The 17,817-nt window shown below is 47.1% G+C and overlaps 1 protein-coding gene across 1 annotated transcript in view; it reads right to left on the reverse strand.

Annotated features, from left to right (window-relative positions):
• The window catches only part of FER1L5 (fer-1 like family member 5), a 67,741-nt gene that overhangs the window by 48,180 nt on the left and 1,744 nt on the right, over nt 1-17,817 (reverse strand). The window contains 8 exon segments of the mRNA XM_049856625.1: nt 5,701-5,751; nt 6,886-6,948; nt 8,640-8,768; nt 14,448-14,557; nt 14,994-15,045; nt 16,285-16,393; nt 17,072-17,163; nt 17,713-17,765. Coding sequence (XP_049712582.1) covers nt 5,701-5,751; nt 6,886-6,948; nt 8,640-8,768; nt 14,448-14,557; nt 14,994-15,045; nt 16,285-16,393; nt 17,072-17,163; nt 17,713-17,765 — 659 coding nt within the window.

Genomic DNA, 17,817 nt, shown 5'->3' on the forward strand with positions numbered 1-17,817 from the left:
TCTGTGCCTCCTGCTGGAGTTATCTTCTGAAAAAACTGAACTCAAGTCTGATCAAGTGTCTAGACAGAAAATACAAGGACTGACTGGCATGGTAAATGACCCCGTAGGGATGTTGTTGTTGTTGTTGTTAGGTGCCGTCGAGTCGGCTCCGACTCATAGCGACCATACGCACAACACAACGAAACACCGCCCGGTCCTGTGCCGTCCTTACCATCGTTGTTATGCTTGAGCTCATTGTTTTAGCCACTGTGTCAATCCACCCTGTTGATGGTCTTCCTCTTTTCCTCTGACCCTGTACTCTGCCAAGCATGACGTCCTTCTCCAGGGACTGATCCCTCCTGACAACATGTCCAAAGTATGTAAGACGCAGTCTCGCCATCCTTGCCTCTAAGGAGCTTTCTGGCAGCGCTTCTTCCAAGACAGATTTGTTCATTCTTTTGGCAGTCCATGGTATATTCAATATTCTTTGCCAACACCACAATTCAAAGGCATCAACTCTTCTTCAGTCTTCCTTATTCATTGTCCAGCTTTCACATGCATATGATGTGATTGAAAATACCATGGCTTGGGTCAGGTGCACCTTAGTCTTCAGGGTGACATCTTTGCTCTTCAACACTTTGAAGAGGTCCTTTGCAGCAGATTTGCCCAGTACAATGCGTCTTTTGATTTCTTGACTGCTGCTTCCATGGCTGTTGATTGTGGATCCAAGTAAAAGGAAATCCTTGACAACTTCAATCTTTTCTCCGTTTATCATGATGTTGCTCACTGGTCCAGTTGTGAGGATTTTTGTTTCTTTTAAAAAAAAATTTTTTTTTTTCTTTTTATGTTGAGGTGTAATCCATACTGAAGGCTGTGGTCTTTGATCTTCATCAGTAAGTGCTTCAAGTCCTCTTCACTTTCAGCAAGCAAGGTTGTGTCATCTGCATAACGCAGGTTGTTAATGAGTCTTCCTCCAATCCTGATGCCCCGTTCTTCTTCATACAGTCCAGCTTCTCGGATTATTTGTTCAGCATACAGATTAAATAGGTATGGTGAAAGAATACAACCCTGACACACACCTTTCCTGACTTTCAACCAATCAGTATCCCCTTGTTCTGTCTGAACACCTGCCTCCCGATCCATGTAACGGCTCCTCATGAGCACAATTAAGTGTTCTGGAATTCCCATTCTTCGCAGCGTTATCCATAGTTTGTTATGATCCACACAGTCGAATGCCTTTGCATAGTCAATAAAACACAAGTAAACATCCTTCTGGTATTCTCTGCTTTCAGCCAGGATCCATCTGACATCAGCAATGATATCCCTGGTTCCACATCCTCTTCTGAAACCGGCCCGAATTTCTGGCAGTTCCCTGTCGATAAACTGCTGCAGCCGTTTTTGAATGATCTTCAGCAAAATTTTGCTTGCGTGTGATATTGATTATATTGTTCTACAATTTCCAGATTCAGTCGGATCACCTTTCTTGGGAATAGGCATAAATATGGATCTCTTCCAGTCAGTCGGCCAGGAAGCTGTCTTCCACATTTCTCGGCATAGACGATTGAGTACCTCCAGCGCTGCATCTGTTTGTTGAAACATCTCAATTGATATTCCATCAATTCCTGGAGCCTTGTTTGTCGCCAATGCCTTCAGAGCAGCTTGGACTTCTTCCTTCAGTACCATCGGTTCCTGATCATATGCTACCGCTTGAAATGGTTGAACATCGACTAATTCTTTTTGGTATAATGACTCTGTGTATTCTTCCATCTTCTTTTGATGTTTTCTGCATCATGTAATATTTTCCCCATGGAATCCTTCACTATTGCAACTCAAGGCTTGAATTTTTTCTTCAGTTCTTTCAGCTTGAGAAACGCCATGTGTGTTCTTCCCTTTTGGTTTTCCTTCTCCAGCTCTTTGCACATGTCATTATAATACTTCACTTTGTCTTCTCGAGAGGCCCTTTGAAATCTTCTGTTCAGTTCTTTTACTTCATCAATTCTTCCTTTTGCTTTAGCTGCTCGATGCTCAAGAGCAAGTTTCAGAGTCTCCTCTGACATCCATCTTGGTCTTTTCTTTCTTTCCTGTCTTTTCAATGACCTCTTGCTTTCTTCTTGTATGATGTCCTTGATGTCATTCCACAACTTGTCTGGTCTGCGGTCACTAGGGTTTAATGCATCAAATCTATTCTTGAGATTGTCTCTAAATTCAGGTGGGATATACTCAAGGTCATATTTTGGCTCTCGCGGACTAGCTCTGATTTTCTTCAGTTCCAGCTTGAACTTGCATATGAGCAATTGATGGTCTGTTCCATAGTTGGCCCCTGGCCTTGTTCTGACTGATGATATTGAGCTTTTCCATCGTCTCTTTCCACAGATGTAGTCAATTTGATTTCTGTGTGTTCCATCTGGCGAGGTCCATGTGTATAGTCGCCGTTTATGTTGGTGAAAGAAGGTATTTGCAATGAAGAAGTCATTGGTCTTGCAAAATTCTATCTTGTGATCTCTGGCATTGTTTCTATCACCAAGGCCATATTTTCCAACTACTGATTCTCCTTGGTTTCCAACTTTTGCATTCCAATCACCAGTAATTATCAATGCATCCTGATTGCATGTTCGATCAATTTCAGACTGTAGCAGCTGATAAAAATTTTCTATTTCTTCATCTTTGGCCCTAGTGGTTGGTGCGTAAATTTGAATAATAGTCGTATTAACTGGTCTTCCTTGTAGGCGTATGGATATTATCCTATCACTGACAGTGTTGTACTTCGGGATAGATCTTGAAACTTTCTTTTTGACAATGAATGGAACACCATTCCTCTTCGAGTTGTCATTCCCAGCATAGTAGACTATATGATTGTCCGATTCAAAATGGCCAATACCAGTCCATTTCAGCTCACTAATGCCTAGGATATTGATGTTTATGCATTCCATTTCATTTTTGATGATTTCCAATTTTCCTGGAGTCATACTTCGTACATTCCAGGTTTTTATTATTAATGGATGTTTGCAGCTGTTTCTTCTCATTTTGAGTTGTGCCACATCAGCAAATGAAGGTCCCGGAAGCTTTACTCCATCCACGTCATTAAGGTCGACTCTGCTTTGAGGAGGCAGTTCTTCCCCAGTCGTTTTTTGAGTGCCTTCCAACCTGGGGGGCTCATCTTCCAGCACTATATCAGACAATGTTCCGCTGCTATTCATAAGGTTTTCACTGGCTAATGCTTTTCAGAAGCAGACTGCCGGGTCCTTCTTCCTAGTCTGTCTTAGTCTGGAAACTCAGCTGAAACCTGTCTTCCATGTGTGACCCTGCTGGTATCTGAATACCAGTGGCATAGTTTCCAGCATTACAGCAACACACAAGCCCCCACAGTATGACAAACTGACAGACACGTGGGGGCCCTTAGGGATACAACCAGCTAAATGCGGACTGAGGGGAACTCGACAGGACAAACCACCCAGTTTCTTTAACAAATTAAATGCAAGGAAAAAAAAAAAAAAGACAGTATTAAATACGTATTAAGCAACAGCAGAATATGGACCTGTCTGGATCCTTATTTGAATGAACAGTGAAAAGAATTCATAAAACAGTTAGAGGAATTTGAACACCGACTAGGTATTTAAACCTATCCAGAAACTATAAAGGTCTTTAGACATAAAAATTGTATTGTAGTTATGCTTAATTGGAAACCTGGTGGCCTAGTGGTTAAGAGCTATAGCTGCTAATGAAAAGGTCAGCAGTTGAAATCCACCAGGCGCTCCTTGGAAACTTTCTGGGGCAGCTCTGCTCTGTCCTATAGGGTTGCTGTAAATCGATATCGACTTGATGGCAGTGATTTTGTTTTGTACACTTAATAGAATCTCTATGTTTTAGAGACACATGCTGAAATATCTAAAGATAAAATGATACGATACCTAGGATTTGATTAAAAATAACCCAGTGTGGGAGGGGAAGTGGGTAGGGGTGTAGAAAATACACGATTGCCCATAAATTGGTCAAGCCGTGTAATGAGGATGTGGGAATCCATAATACTCTTCTCTCTACTTTTAGGTATGTTTGAAATTTTTCGTAACAAAAAGTAATATTAAGAAAGAAAATCTCGGTCAAGTTCAGCTTTTCCCTGACCTCTGTGACTTGTCTCGATAGTTCATGTCGCAGTTGGTCGTTGTCTGGAAACCGTGCAGCAGCCTGTGTCAGAGGCTTGTTTTCGATCTCCTGCCACGTAACCTCTCCTTGTTGTTAGTTGCTGCTGAGTTGATTGTGATTCATGGCAACGCCATGTATTTTGGAGTAGAACTGCTTCTTCGGGTTTTTGAGACTGAACTTTCAGAAGCAGATTGACTGGCCGTTCTTCCAAGGCGCCTCTGGGTGGGTTCGAACAGCCAACCTTCAGCTAGTAGTCAGGTACTCAACCATTTGTGTCACACAGGGATTCTCTCCCTTGTAAAGCCTGTACTTCTTTCGTGGATGAGATCGGGGAGGAGCAGGTAAGGAATGTAAGGTGCTGACTACCAGTAGGCAGTAAGAAAGAAACCCTACTCTTGTTTGTCCTACATTTGCCTTTCCCAAGGGTGGAGCCTTTTTCCTAGTGTTGCCAGATTTCACAGATGAAAATACACAATGACCAGTTAAATTTGAATATCAGATAAATAATGAATCCTTTAAGTATAAATACGTCCACTGCAATATTTGGTAAGAAGCCTGTAATATTTGGAACATATTTATACTTAAAAAATATTTGCTGTTTATCTAAAATTCGAACATAACTGGGCACCCCATATTTAATCCGGCAACCCTGCCTTTTCCTATCTTCCTGGATTTGGAAAATCTTGGTTTAGACTGTCACGCCTGTTGCAGATTCTCCTTGTCTCTCAGTCTGTGTCTTTCCAGATCAAACCTTTGTATTGTGTTCTCACTGGGAGCAACCTTTGTCTGGATTTCTCCAGCACTTGGTCTTTCTATATTCTTGCTTCCATTTCTGAAGGTTCCTTGGTGGTGCCAATGGTTTGCTCTCTGATACTAATCAAAAGGCTGGTGCTTCAAACCCACCCAGCAGTGCTGCCGAAAAAAAAGCCTGATGACCTGCTTCTGTGAAGATGACACGGGAGAATGCCCTGTTAGCAGTTCTGCCAGAACCCATATGGTTGCCGTGAGTCAGAATTGGCTCAGGGCAATGGGTTTGTTTTTTTCTTTTTGCTTCCATTTCTGCTTTCCTGGAGTCAGAGACGTGAACTGTGCTGTGTTGATGGTATGAGGAATTTGACATGGTGCCAAGTGCTTTCATAGGTGTTATTTACTGTAATCCTCAGAATATCCCCTGTGGGGTGGGTATATTATTATCCCCATTTCATAGATGAGGAAATAGAGGCTTGGAATAACTTATCCAAGTCACCCAGTTGTTAAACCAAAAAACAAATCCATTGCCGTTGAGTCGATTCCGACTATAGTCCTATGAGCCATAGCCATATGACTCACAGTCACAGCAACCCTACAGGGAAGAGTAGAACTTCCCATAGGGTTTCCAAGGAGCTGTTGGTGGACTCAGACTGCTGACCTTTTGGTTAGCAGCCAAGGGCTTAACCACTGTGTCACCAGGGCTCTCACCCAGTTGATGGGTGGATCCAAATCCGGACCTTTCTGATGCAAATATCCAAGTCCTTTCTCCCGGGCTCTGGGACTTAGAACCCTGACTGTTTTACCCAGCCTCCTCTGTCTCATGGTGCTCACTTGGAATCTCCCAATCTCCGATTTGAACCTCAGCATGGACGAGTTCATCACCTGCAGGGGAATTCCCAGAAAGATCTCAGTTATTCACAACTCCGATTTGCCCTATCCACCGTGGGAGGAATAGTAAGGGCCCCATCCAGGATCCTCCAGGGTTTGTGAAACCCTCACTAATGGCCAGGTATTTGCACACAGGTTTTCTCATTTAATCCTCTGAGGAACCCTGTGAGGTTCAGGTTTTCAGTTCCACTGAGGGTCAGAGAGGCCAATTCACTTTCCCAGGTCAACACAAAGCAAAGTGTTGCACTCGACTGTCTTCATTATGTGCTGTCCCGGGGGTTTCCTATGTGCCTGTGTTCCCAGGAACATGCGAACTCTTCAGGGGAGAGATCTCCTTGTTTCCTTAGCTCTGGGCCGGGCACCCAGTAAAAGAACCAAAACCAAAGCAGTTGCCTTCGATTCAATTCTGACTCATGGCGGCCCCATGTGTTACAGAGTAGAACTGCACCACACAGGGTGTTCAATGGCTATGACGTTTCAGAAACAGATTGAGGTGTCTCTGGGTGGACTCGAACTGCCAACCTTTGGGTTAGTAGTGCAGCTCTTAGCCATTTGCAATACCCTGGACTCTGGGTGGAGGCCTGGTGGCGCAGTACTTAACCTTTACAGCGGCTAACTAAAAGGTCAGCAGTTCAAATCTACCAGCTGCTCCTTGGAAACTCTATGGGGCAATTCTACTCTGTCCTGCAGGGTCACTGTGAGTCGGAATCGATGACAGCAACGGGTCAGGTTTTGGTTGAACTCCGGACAAGCAGTAGGCACTTGATAAATACATGTTCACCATTGTTCTAGGGCTCCCTCTGGTCGGGGAATGGAGTCCTCCAGTGTGACGAGTCCTGTGATGGCCTGAGAATACTGGTGCGTGGGAAGGAGCTGCCCTGTTCACCTCGGCACCCAGCTAAGGACCTGGCTGTCAGCACTCCATAACATTTGTGGAATGAATTAATGAAAGGGAAACCTGGACTGCCAGGGGGTGAAGAAGGTGGTAGAGATGCTGCCTTGGGATCAGAAAGAAGCAATGATGTGACCCTGGCTCTGTGGGTGGGGGTTGGGGGTTGATGTGCTTCCCAGGACTGAGGTGGGACAAGAAAGTGCATCCATCTTGCTGGAGGCCAGTCTGTTCCTCACCTGGATTAAGACGGTCTCATCGAAGAACTTTGCAGGAACCTCACGAAAATTCTTGAAGAAGGTCTGAAGCAGAGAGAATAGGGGAAAGAATGACCAATGATTCTTCCACCATTCACCTAATAAACTTGTAGGCTCAGATAACTTTGACCTCCACAACTGAATCCAGCGACTTTCAGCTCACTGACAAGCCCACACTCCATCGGAAGCAGAGGTCTCCCGAGCTTCTGGAGGGTTTCTGCCCAGCTAAAGCACAAATGTGAGGAATCCCTGGAGAATCTGTCGTGAGCAGCTCAAGGCCCAGCTAACTGCCCCAGGAATGGAGACTGCAGCATCACCACCTTCTAGACTGGTCTCTGCCAGTCCACGTCCTCGGTCTTCCCCAGAACTTCCTTTCCCACGTGCAAGTGTGGGCAGTGGTGTCACTAGGGTCGGTGTCACCCAGTGAGGTGACTCACGGTGTCACACCCCCAACATGGACCTCCTCTCATACCACATCACAGAGAATCCTTAGTAATGATTTTTGTACTAATGTTACTCGTAAAAGGTAATTCCAGTATATCACTCCTTCTTTTCCTTTAATTACTACTTTATTCTCAAAAAAGTTATTGATATAGGTTCACAAGTATTAATCACCACAATGTTGTAGCTATAACACCAGAAAATTTGACTAAATCAAGCAACTATATAAAAACACCAGCAGCAATGGAAACAACAGTGTGTTCTTGTAGCGGGTGCAGACAAAAGCACACCATTTGAAGCGTCATTGTGGTTGGGTAATGATGACAGCTCTGACCAGAGCACGTCAGAAGGTTCAGAAAGTAAATTAGCTCAGTTTTAGCTTTGTAGATGTGTTGGTACATGTAAGCTGGGCTTAAAGAAAGTGTTTCTGTTTTTTGACTACAGGGATATTTTTATACAAAATAATAAATTTCTGCTGAAACTCTGCCCAAGAATTTTATAGACAGTAATGTTGGTGTCACTGCCTCTGACAGTGTCACCTGGTGTGGTCTGCACACCCACACCCCTCTAGTGATGCCACTGAACCTGGGCCTGCCACTCTCTGCCTAAGCCCCTCAGTGGCTCAGGAGTTCTTTCCATGAAGGGACCCCAGCCCTTTTTGCAGACTCACTTTTGGCCACCCCACTCCAGTCATGCCCAAATCTATGGTTTTTCCAACAGGTCATGCTGTTTCCTGCTGCAAGGTTTTTGAAAATGTTATTCCTTTTTCCTGAATTGCCTTTCCCTAACTTATCTGTCCTTCCCTGGCAGACTCTTCCCTCAAGGTTTAGGGAGCCTTTCCTGAGTCCATCCCATGCTCCTGAGCCTCCTCCGTGCTCCCCTTGTACCTTTATCTCTTTGTTTATTAACCAGTTAATTTGAAAAATATGGAGGCCCTACTGGGCATCAGATATGGTGCTAGGATTTGGGGTTCCAGCAGTGACAAGAATATGGTATAAGCGTCATCTCATGGCTCCATTAGCAGGGCTTCCAGACCTCTGTCAACCCAATCTTGCCTTGTTGTAGTTGTCTATGTCTTTTCATGCTGTGCCCCCATCAGACCACCAGCACCTCAACTACTCTGAATTATCCAGTTCTGTGTTCCCAGTGCCACGCACAGTGCTTGGCTCCCAGTGAAAAGATCCTAGTCAAGAAGCAAGCTTGCCAGCTGCCTGCAGGAAATACCCAACCCCTGGCTGGCCCACCTGGCCGACCCTCCCTGAGCTCCATTCAGCCAAAGGGTCTGTGGCACTCACCTCATTGAAGAAAGGGTTGTTTCCTAGCTTGATCCTCGTGTGGTACTCCTGGCTTCCGATGGTCACTTTCACCACCGGCCTGATATTGTTACCCATGAGCTGTCGGGCTTCAAACACCTTCACTCGAACCTGTGGATGAGAACTAAATCAAAACCAAACCCATTGCCGTCGAGTTGACTCCAACTCATAGTGACCCTATGGGACAGAGTAGAACTGCCCCATAGAGTTTCCAAGGTGTGCCTACTGGGTTCCAACTGCTGATCTTTTGGTTAGCAGTCGTAGCACTTAACCACTATGCCACCAGGGTTTTCATGGAGGAGAACACAGGGGCCAATGCTGGGGGTCTGGACTCTTTTCTCTTCTCAACTCTCAAGGACTCTCTTCTCAAGAATAAAACTGTTCTGAGAAGAAACGTCCCAGCTACTGCAGGTAAAACGAGAACACACCGGAGAAGGTTGGGAGGAGGTGGCACTCTGCCTGGCTGAAGGCATGTCCTGGGAAGGCTTTGGTTATCTAAGCCTCCTCTTCTGGGAACTGTCACCTCTACCTCTTTGCCATTCCCTCTTGTGTGGACTTAGTGTTTCTCTTCTCAATTGTCACGGGCTTGTTACAGAATAAAGAAAGTCTAGTAAAGAGTTCGGAAACGCTGCTGGCGTAGTGGTTAAGTGCTACAGCTGCTAACCAAAGGGTTGGCAGTTCGAATCCTCCAGGTGCTTCTTGGAAACTCTATGGGGCAGTTCTACTCTGTCCTGTAGGGTTGCTATGAGTCAGAATCGACTTGGTGGCACTGGGTTTAGTTTTTTTTGGTTTAGTCAAGAGTCCCTGGGTGGTGCAAATGGCTAATGTGCTTGGCTGCTAACCAAAAGGTTGGCATTGGGAGTTCTTCCAGAGATGCCTGGGAAGAAAGGCCTGGTGTTCCATTTGTGAAAACTCACCCCACTGAAAACCCTATGGATCCCACTTCTACTCTAACGTACGTGGAGTCACCATGAGTGATATTGAAATCAACTTGACAGCAACTGGTTAATGTTTCTCAGTTGTTTGCTTATTTTTATTTATGATCTTTTCAAGAAATTGAAATTCGAAAAGTTCTGTGCTGTTGAATCTATGACCTGTGATTTGTGATTTCTTCTTCTGCTTTGATGTACTTTATTGAAACTCTGTAAAGGGTCTATGACACCTCAGTCTAAAATTAGAAAGTGGGAGGGAAGAAGAGCAATGTAGAGCCCACCAAAGATGTGGGCTGGCTAAAGCTCTGGAGGGTGCAGGAACTGGAGACAGGCAGTGGCTAGCAGGGCACAGTCATGGGAACTTGTCATCTCTGACTATAGAAGATGTTATGAATTGAATTGTGTTCCCCCAAAATGTGCCAACTTGGCTAGGCTATGATTCCCAGCATTGTGTGGCTGTCCGTCATTTGGTGATCTGATATGATTATCCCGTGTGTTGTAAATCCCAACCTCTATGATGTTAATGAGGTAGGATCAGAGGCAGTTATGTTAATGAGGAAGGACACAATATGCGGGATTAGGTTGTACCTTGAGTCAATTTCTTTTGAGATATAAAAGAGATTAAACAAACAAGCAGGGAGAGGACTTCCTACCACCAACGAAAAAGAGCCAGGAGCAGAGCACATCATTTGGACCAGGGGCCCCTGTGCTGAGAACCTCCTAGACCCATGGAAAGATTGATGCCAAGACACATAGAGATCTCCAAGGAACACTGGCCCACAGATGTTGAAAGAAGACAAGGACCTTCCCCCAGATCTGACAGAGAGAGAAAGCCTTTCCTTGGATTAAAAAAAAAAAAATTCATTGCCATCGAGTCGATTCTGACTCACAGTGACCCTAAAGGATGGAGTAGAACTGCCCCATAGGGTTTCCAAGGAGCACCGGGTGGATTTGAACTGCTTAACTTTTGGTTAGTAGCTACAGCTCTTAAACACTGTGCCACCAGGGTTTCCTTCTCCTAGATAAATCCACCCGAATTCAGACTTCTAGGTTCCTTTAGAATGGGAATTCCAGAACACTTAATTGTGCTCATGAGGAACCTTTACATAGATCATGAGGCAGTTGTTCAGACAGAACAAGGGTGATACTGAGTGGTTTAAAGTCAGGAAAGGTGTGCGTCAGGGTTGTATTATTTCACCGTACCTATTCAATCTGTATAAAAAAAAATAGTGAGCAAATAATATGAGAAGCTGGACTACATGAAGGAGAATGGGGCATCAGGATTGGAGGAAGACTCATTAACAACCTGCGTTATGCAGATGACACAACCTTGCTTGCTGAAAGTGAAGAGGACTTGAAGCACTTACTGATGAAGATCAAAGACCACAGCCTTCAGTATGGATTACACCTCAACATAAAGAAAACAAAAATCCTCACAACTGAACCAATGAGCAACATCATGATAAACGGAGAAAAGATTGAAGTTGTCGAGGATTTCATTTTACTTGGATCCACAATCAACACTCACAGAAGCAGCAGTCAAGAAATCAAAAGACACATCACATTGGGCAAATCTGCTGCAGAAGACCTCCTTAAAGTGCTGAAGAGCAAAGATGTCACCTTGAAGACTAAGGTGCGCCTGACCCAAGCCATGGTATTTTCAATCGCATCATATGCATGTGAAAGCTGGACAATGAATAAGGAAGACCGAAGAAGAATCGATGCCTTTGAATTGTGGTGTTGACGAAGAATATTGAATACACCATGGACTGCCAAAACAACGAACAAATCTGTCTTGGAAAAAGTACAGCCAGAATGCTCCTTAGAAGCAAGAATGGTGAGGCTGCGTCTTACATACTTTGGACATGTTGTCAGGAGGGATCAGTCCCTGGGAGAAAGACATCATGCTTGGCAAAGTAAAGGGTCAGCGGAAAAGAGGAAGACCCTCAATGAGGTGGATTCACACCATGGGTGCAACAATGAGCTCAAGCATAACAACGATTGTAAGGATGACGCAGGACCAGGCAGTGTTTCATTCTGTTGTGCATAGGGTCGCTATGTGACAGAGCTGACTCGATGGCACCTAACAACTACAACCCAGACAACAACAACAGGCTCCTAAATTGTGAGAGAGTAAATTTCTGTTTGTTAAAGCCATCTGCTTGGGGTATTTCTGTGATAGCAGCACTAGATGACTAAGCCAGAATCCTAACCCCTATACCTGTGGATGTAATTCCATTTAAAGTAGAGTTTTCATGTAATGTTAATGAGGCCTTATCAGTGTAGTGTGTGTCCTAAATCTAATCACTTCTGGGTTATAAGAAGAACAGATTAGACACAGGAGTACATATGGGAGAAGACAGGCTCTACCTAACGACAACAGAGGCAGATGAACCTATAAGCCTAGGATCTCCAAAGACTGCCAGCTACTAGAAGTTGGCATAGATAAAGAAAGGACCTCCCCCTGTAGCCACATGTTGAATTCAGACTTTAGTCTCCTGAACCGTGAGAAAATAAATCTCTGTTCTTTAAAGGCACCCAGTTGTGGTGTTTCTGTTACAGCAGAGCTCGGAGCCTAAGTCAGACAGTAAACAGTATACGGTTCTCTCAGACCAGGCTGTGGACCCAGCCACTCTCCATGAGGCTTTCTTTGTCTTCATCAAGTCCAGGGACTCTTCAAAGATTAGTACACACGCAAATACTTGACTGTCAGGGACAAGACTGGGCCAAACCAAGCAAGCAGCCTTCATTTCAGAACTTTGCCCTGACCACTAACACATAGGAAAGTAGTGATTTGGGCACTGAGTTAATATCTTGTGGTAAACTAAAAAAAAAAAAAAAAACTAGCTCCGTGAAAAGAGGTGGGGCGCACAGGCGAGGGAAGGTGCTCCAAAGGAGACAACCACATGTGCAAAGGGAACCGCAAGAGTTAGAGCTACAGCTACAGCAGGGTGGGGGTGGGGGGTGGGGGGGAGAGGGGCTTAGGGGAGCAGGTGTGGGTAAGCCAATATGGGCTATTTGGGTTTTGTCCAGAAGACATTGGGACTTTTTAAGCAGGTGCACAGCATGATGAGAATGACATTTTTGGAAGCCGACTTTGGCTGAAGAATGGCTGGGAGAAGGGGGGAGGCTGGGAGCTCGGGAGGGGGCTGTGGATGTGGTACAGGACAGTGATGGTGGTGGCTCCGCCAGGGATGGAGTCAACTGATATTTAGAGCTGGGACTCGGCCATTGGCTGGAAGCAGGGGCGGAGCAAGGAAGAGTAGCAATCAAGGATGACTCCCAGAGGTGGAGTCACTAGGGTGGTGTGGGAGTGTGGACAGCATCAGGTGACACTATTGTGGGGGATGACATGTATATGACTGGCTATAAAATTTTTGTGCAGTCTTTCAGCAGAAATTTATTATTTTTTACAAAAACATCCCTGTAGTTAGTTACAACAACAAAAACATTTTTCGTAAGCCCGGTTTAAATGCATCAACATACCTACGAGGTTAACACTCAGTGCTAATCTACTTTTCGAACCTTCTAATGAACTGCAGTCGGAGCTGTCTTTATCACCCAACTACACCGGCACTTGGGATCATGTGGATCCCTCTGCCCGTGCTACAAGCACGCGCTGTTGTTTTCGTTGCTCCTGGCGTTCTTATAGTCCCTGATTTTGTCAAATTTTCCAGTGTTTTGGCTACAGTATTGTGGTGATTAGTATTTGTGAACCTATAGCAATAACGTTTTTGAGCACGAAGCAGTAATTCAAGGAAAATAAGTGACATACGGGAATTACGATTTACGAGTAACATTAGTACAAAAAACATTACTAAGGATTCTGTACGGCCTGGTATCGAAGGAGGCCCATGGTGGGGCCGGGGGGGGAGGTGGTGACACCAACCCTAGTGACGCCACTGACCCCCAGCCTCCTGGACAAGTGGCAGGCCAGGGAGCTGACAAAACCATGGCAGGAATGTGAGGTCACAGGTTAGAAGTTAGCCATGGGATGGCGTTCCCAGAATCTGCAGTGGAAACCATGTCCGTCCACACTGATCCCCTCAGGTCCTCCTCAGCATCTCCTACACAGTAAATTTAACTTTGCATGTTCCCATCTTTGTCTTTCCAACAACCCTGAGGGCTCCCGCAGGGCAGGGTCCCTGCCTCATCCTCTGCCTTCAGAGCCCCTGCCCAGGGCCGGCTGGTGCAAGCCAGCACCTCCTGCTTCTTCACTGGCGCTGGCTCTCGCTTCAGCCTCATGGAGACTACCATTCTGGCCTCTCCCTGGTTCCCCAGGATGGCCCCTTGGGGAGCAGGGAATACAGCGAGGATCCGGGGATCTGTATGTAGTTCAGCCTCAAACTCCCTAACATGACTGTTACCAATTGAATTGTGTTTTCCTCAAAATTTGTGTTGAAATCCTAATCCTGTAAACATGGCCCTGTTCGGAAATAGGGGTTTTCTTTCATTATGTTAACGAGGTTATTATCAGAGCAGGGTGAGTCTTGAACGTAATCACTTCTGAGTCACAAAAAGCGCAGATTAGACACAGCGATAGATGCGGTGGGAAGATGCCATGAAGACAGTCACGCACACAAGCCCGGGAACGCCAAAGATTGCTAGCAACTACTAGAAGCTGAAATAGAGAAAAAAGCATATTCCCCTAGAGCTGCACCCTGAATTCAGACTTCTAGCCTCCCGAAATGTAAGAAAATAAATTTCTGTTCTTTAAGACCACCCAACTGTGTTATCTTCTGTTACAGGAGCACTAGGTGGCTGAGACAATGACCTTGTGAAGGGGAGGAGATCTCCTGGGAGTACAGGTGAGGGTGTCAGGCAGGCCATGTGGGCTTTGAACCTGGCAGGTCCTCACCTGAAAGTCCTGAGGCTTTGAGGACAACGCCCTGGGCACGGTGCCGCCGGGAACTGTCAGTTCCTGCTTCGGCACTTCTCTTGCCATCACGCCAAGGAGGTCTTCGTCCCCTGGGGAAGCAGCTCGGGGTGGGCTCGGAGGCCAGGGCTGAGGAGGTCTTGAGGCTCTTCCCCATTTCATCTTTCTATCCCCAGTGACACACTCCTGACTCAAAATACAGCCAAGAGACCCGATAGAGGGACATGTCTTCCCAAGAAAGTTCATGGGCCCCCTCTCACCCTCAGGAGCTACATAGTCCGGGGCCCCTCTCTCCACACACAGGGGCTCTTGAAATGGCCATCCTGACCTCCCTTTGAAGCTCCTCGGAGACTGAGACTTAAGTCTGAGATGAGGAGTTGACAGGCTGTGGTGACAGATGGCCCTAGCCGAGTGCCTGGAGATCTGCCCAGGACTCTAACCTGGTCACATTCCCTCCACAGGCCTTACAGAAAGGGTCTCCAGCTGTGCTTGGGGAAGGGCAGGGGTAAGACCCAGGGAAGGACATACCTGTCTTAACATCCCGGGTGGTCACAAGGGCTACCTGTAGGGTCACAGTGCACTGCAAAGTAAAGGCAGGGAGTTGGAAGCCAGGTCCTGAGACCCTTTGCCAAGTCTCAGCTCTTGAACTGGACCCAGCCCAGCTAGGTTCATGCCCAGTCATCCTGGGTGGAGTGATGCTGGCCACAGAATGAGGGCACACCATGAGGGCCTGTGCAGCCTCGGCAGGAGGGAGTTTGCAAACCTGTGGCATGAGAGTGGGATTTACAGGGATGGGGGTGGATCTGGAGAACAAAGGAGGAGAACCTGGTGGAGAAGGACAGGATGTGGGTGGTGGGGAGGAGAGGGAGAGGGGACTTGAGCACCAGTGCAGAAGCCACAGATGCTAACAGCTCTTCCCCCAGCCCAGTATCACCTCCTAACTCACCTCCTGCTCCAAGCTCTCACTATGCACCGAGCCTCTGCATCACCACCTGAATTGCCCACTGACCATCCTCTCAAAAAAGCCAGTTGCCATTGAGCTGCCTCTGACACACGGCCACCCCACATGTGTCAGAGTAGAACTGTGCTCCATAGGGTTTTCAGGGGCTGATTTTTCAGAGTTAGATTGCCAAGCCTTTCTTCTGAGGTGCCTCAGGGTAGACTCGAACTGCTAACCTTTTAGGTGGCAGCCAAGAGCATTAACCATTTGCAGCACCCAGGGTATCCAACTGTCCCCTAAGGCTCCTCTGAATGAGAAGAGCAAAGTCCCAATGTACCAGCATAGACCACAAGGCCCTTTACTTCCTGGCCCCTGCTTGCCCACGCAGCCCTGTCTCTCCCACTCCCCAAGATTCTGCATTCAGCCTTTGCACGGGGGTTGTTTCCCTGGCTTGTAGATTGGGCAAACTCACCGTCCTCCTTAAGGTTTGCCTTAAACCTCACCTCCTCTGTAAAGCCTCCTGTTCCCTCCCTTGCAGAATGGCTCACTCCCTGCTGAGCCCTGGTGGCCTAGCTTACTGAAACTTGGGGATGTGTGGGCTGGAGTGCTTATCACTGTGAGTTAACGCCTGCTCCACCAGACTGTGGGCCTCATTCAGTCCTGAATCCCAGTGTCTGGCATAGTTGCTGACACCCAGTGGGCAATCAATGAATCAATCTAAATGGATGAATGGAAGAATGGGAGAGTCCAGAGCTGACGGCAGTGAGATGAGGCTCCCCCCAGGGGCAGGAAGCACTTCCATGGGATGGGGCCCAGCTTCACTGGTTCCCCCCACTCTCCCAGCCTGCTCTTCCTGGGTCTTTCTTGGCTCTGACTCACATCTGTGGGCTTCATGGAATGGTTGATCAGGGGTAGGCCCTTCAGGAACAGGACCTCATTGGGTTGTTCCACCAGGGGCTTGAGCAGGACTGTGGCCAGACCAATGAACCTGAGGAGACGAGGAGCAGAGATATGAGATCCTGAGCCGGGGGAGGGGTGTCCTTTTCTGTCCCAGGCCTGGTTTTATCTAGAGATGGTTTTCTCCCAGAGGCTGTTGACAGGGAGGCTGAAGGAAGGGTGCAGTGAGGCAGAGCATCCACCAGAGGGCTCAGGGCTGGAGACTCTCTAGGAATTGGCTCCTGGGCTCCTGGAGTGGTGGGTGTCTCAGCCCGCCCATATCCCTTCCCACAACTCTTCCTGGATGGGAACCTGGCCAAGTGATAGCTGATTGAGTCATGGGTGGAGACCTGGCCTAAGCTGGACCGATCAGATTCTCTGCCCTGGGATGCCACAGATTCAGTCTCAGCTGGCCACTTGCAGGGGGCAGTGATAGAAAGCCAGGTTTGAGCAGAGAGAGAAGGAAGGAGAGGGGCAGAGAGAAGCAGAGATTCAAGGTCTGTGGCTTCAGATGGATCAGCCGCTGGGTTCCCAAGTTCCTAGTTCTAGCCCGTCTGCACTCCTAGCCTCAATACCCTTCCCATAAACCCCCACCCTGGTTTTTTTTTTTTTTTGCATTATCTAGCTGGGAGTTCTGTTCCTTGCATCTGGATGAGTCATGGATTAGAGACAGAAGTGCTGTTGTTTTGGTCAGGGGCGTCAGGCTTTGCCTGCTTCTCTTGGGCCTCACCTTTCCTTCTTCGTTGAGGCCAGGTCCCGAAGGACAATTTGCAAGTAGGAGTCATGTTCCAGGGCACCGGCCCAGAGGTGCCAGACCAGCGTCTGTGGGAGACACAGAAAGGTCAGCAGCCTTCCTCCACTCTCCCTATCCCATCCTTGCAGGAACGGGGGAAGATGCAAGGCATGGCTCAAACTGAGCACCTCCCTCTTGTCTAGTTTCTGAAGGGGATGGCATTTGCTACCTCTCGCCAAAGTGTGAGGCATCCTACCTGGACTCTTGCTGCTTGAACGGCAGTAGTGTGGATGTGTTAGGAATTAAACAGTTTGGGGACAATGAGGGTGTGGATGGATGGGAAGATGAGGGCTTCTGGGAACATCAGGATGGCCAGTTTGGACTAGTTGATGGGCAATACAATGGCCCATCCCCAGAGACAGGGACAAAGACCAAGAACAGCTGTAGGCAGATGCGGCTGCTGCAGCCCTCAGGCCTTCCCAGACTTGTCATCTCAGAGGCTACTCCCAGGCCAAGATGCCCTGGCCTTGAGGAAAGCTTGTGAGCTCCATGTTTACTCTGAGCACCGCCTGGACGCTGCCTCTGCCTTCTCGTGTGGGTTGTCATTTTCTCTCTGGGCTTGCCCTGGTGTGTGGTACCTCGTTCCAGATGGGGTTGTTCCCTTCTGCCACATGAGTTCTCTTCTTGATATCTGCAAGGATACAAAAGGGCTGGCAATGGTGGTGGGAACTATTTCAAAGTTT

The sequence above is a fragment of the Elephas maximus genome, chromosome 17 (assembly GCF_024166365.1).
Source record: "Elephas maximus indicus isolate mEleMax1 chromosome 17, mEleMax1 primary haplotype, whole genome shotgun sequence".
NCBI classification, from domain to species: domain Eukaryota; kingdom Metazoa; phylum Chordata; class Mammalia; order Proboscidea; family Elephantidae; genus Elephas; species Elephas maximus.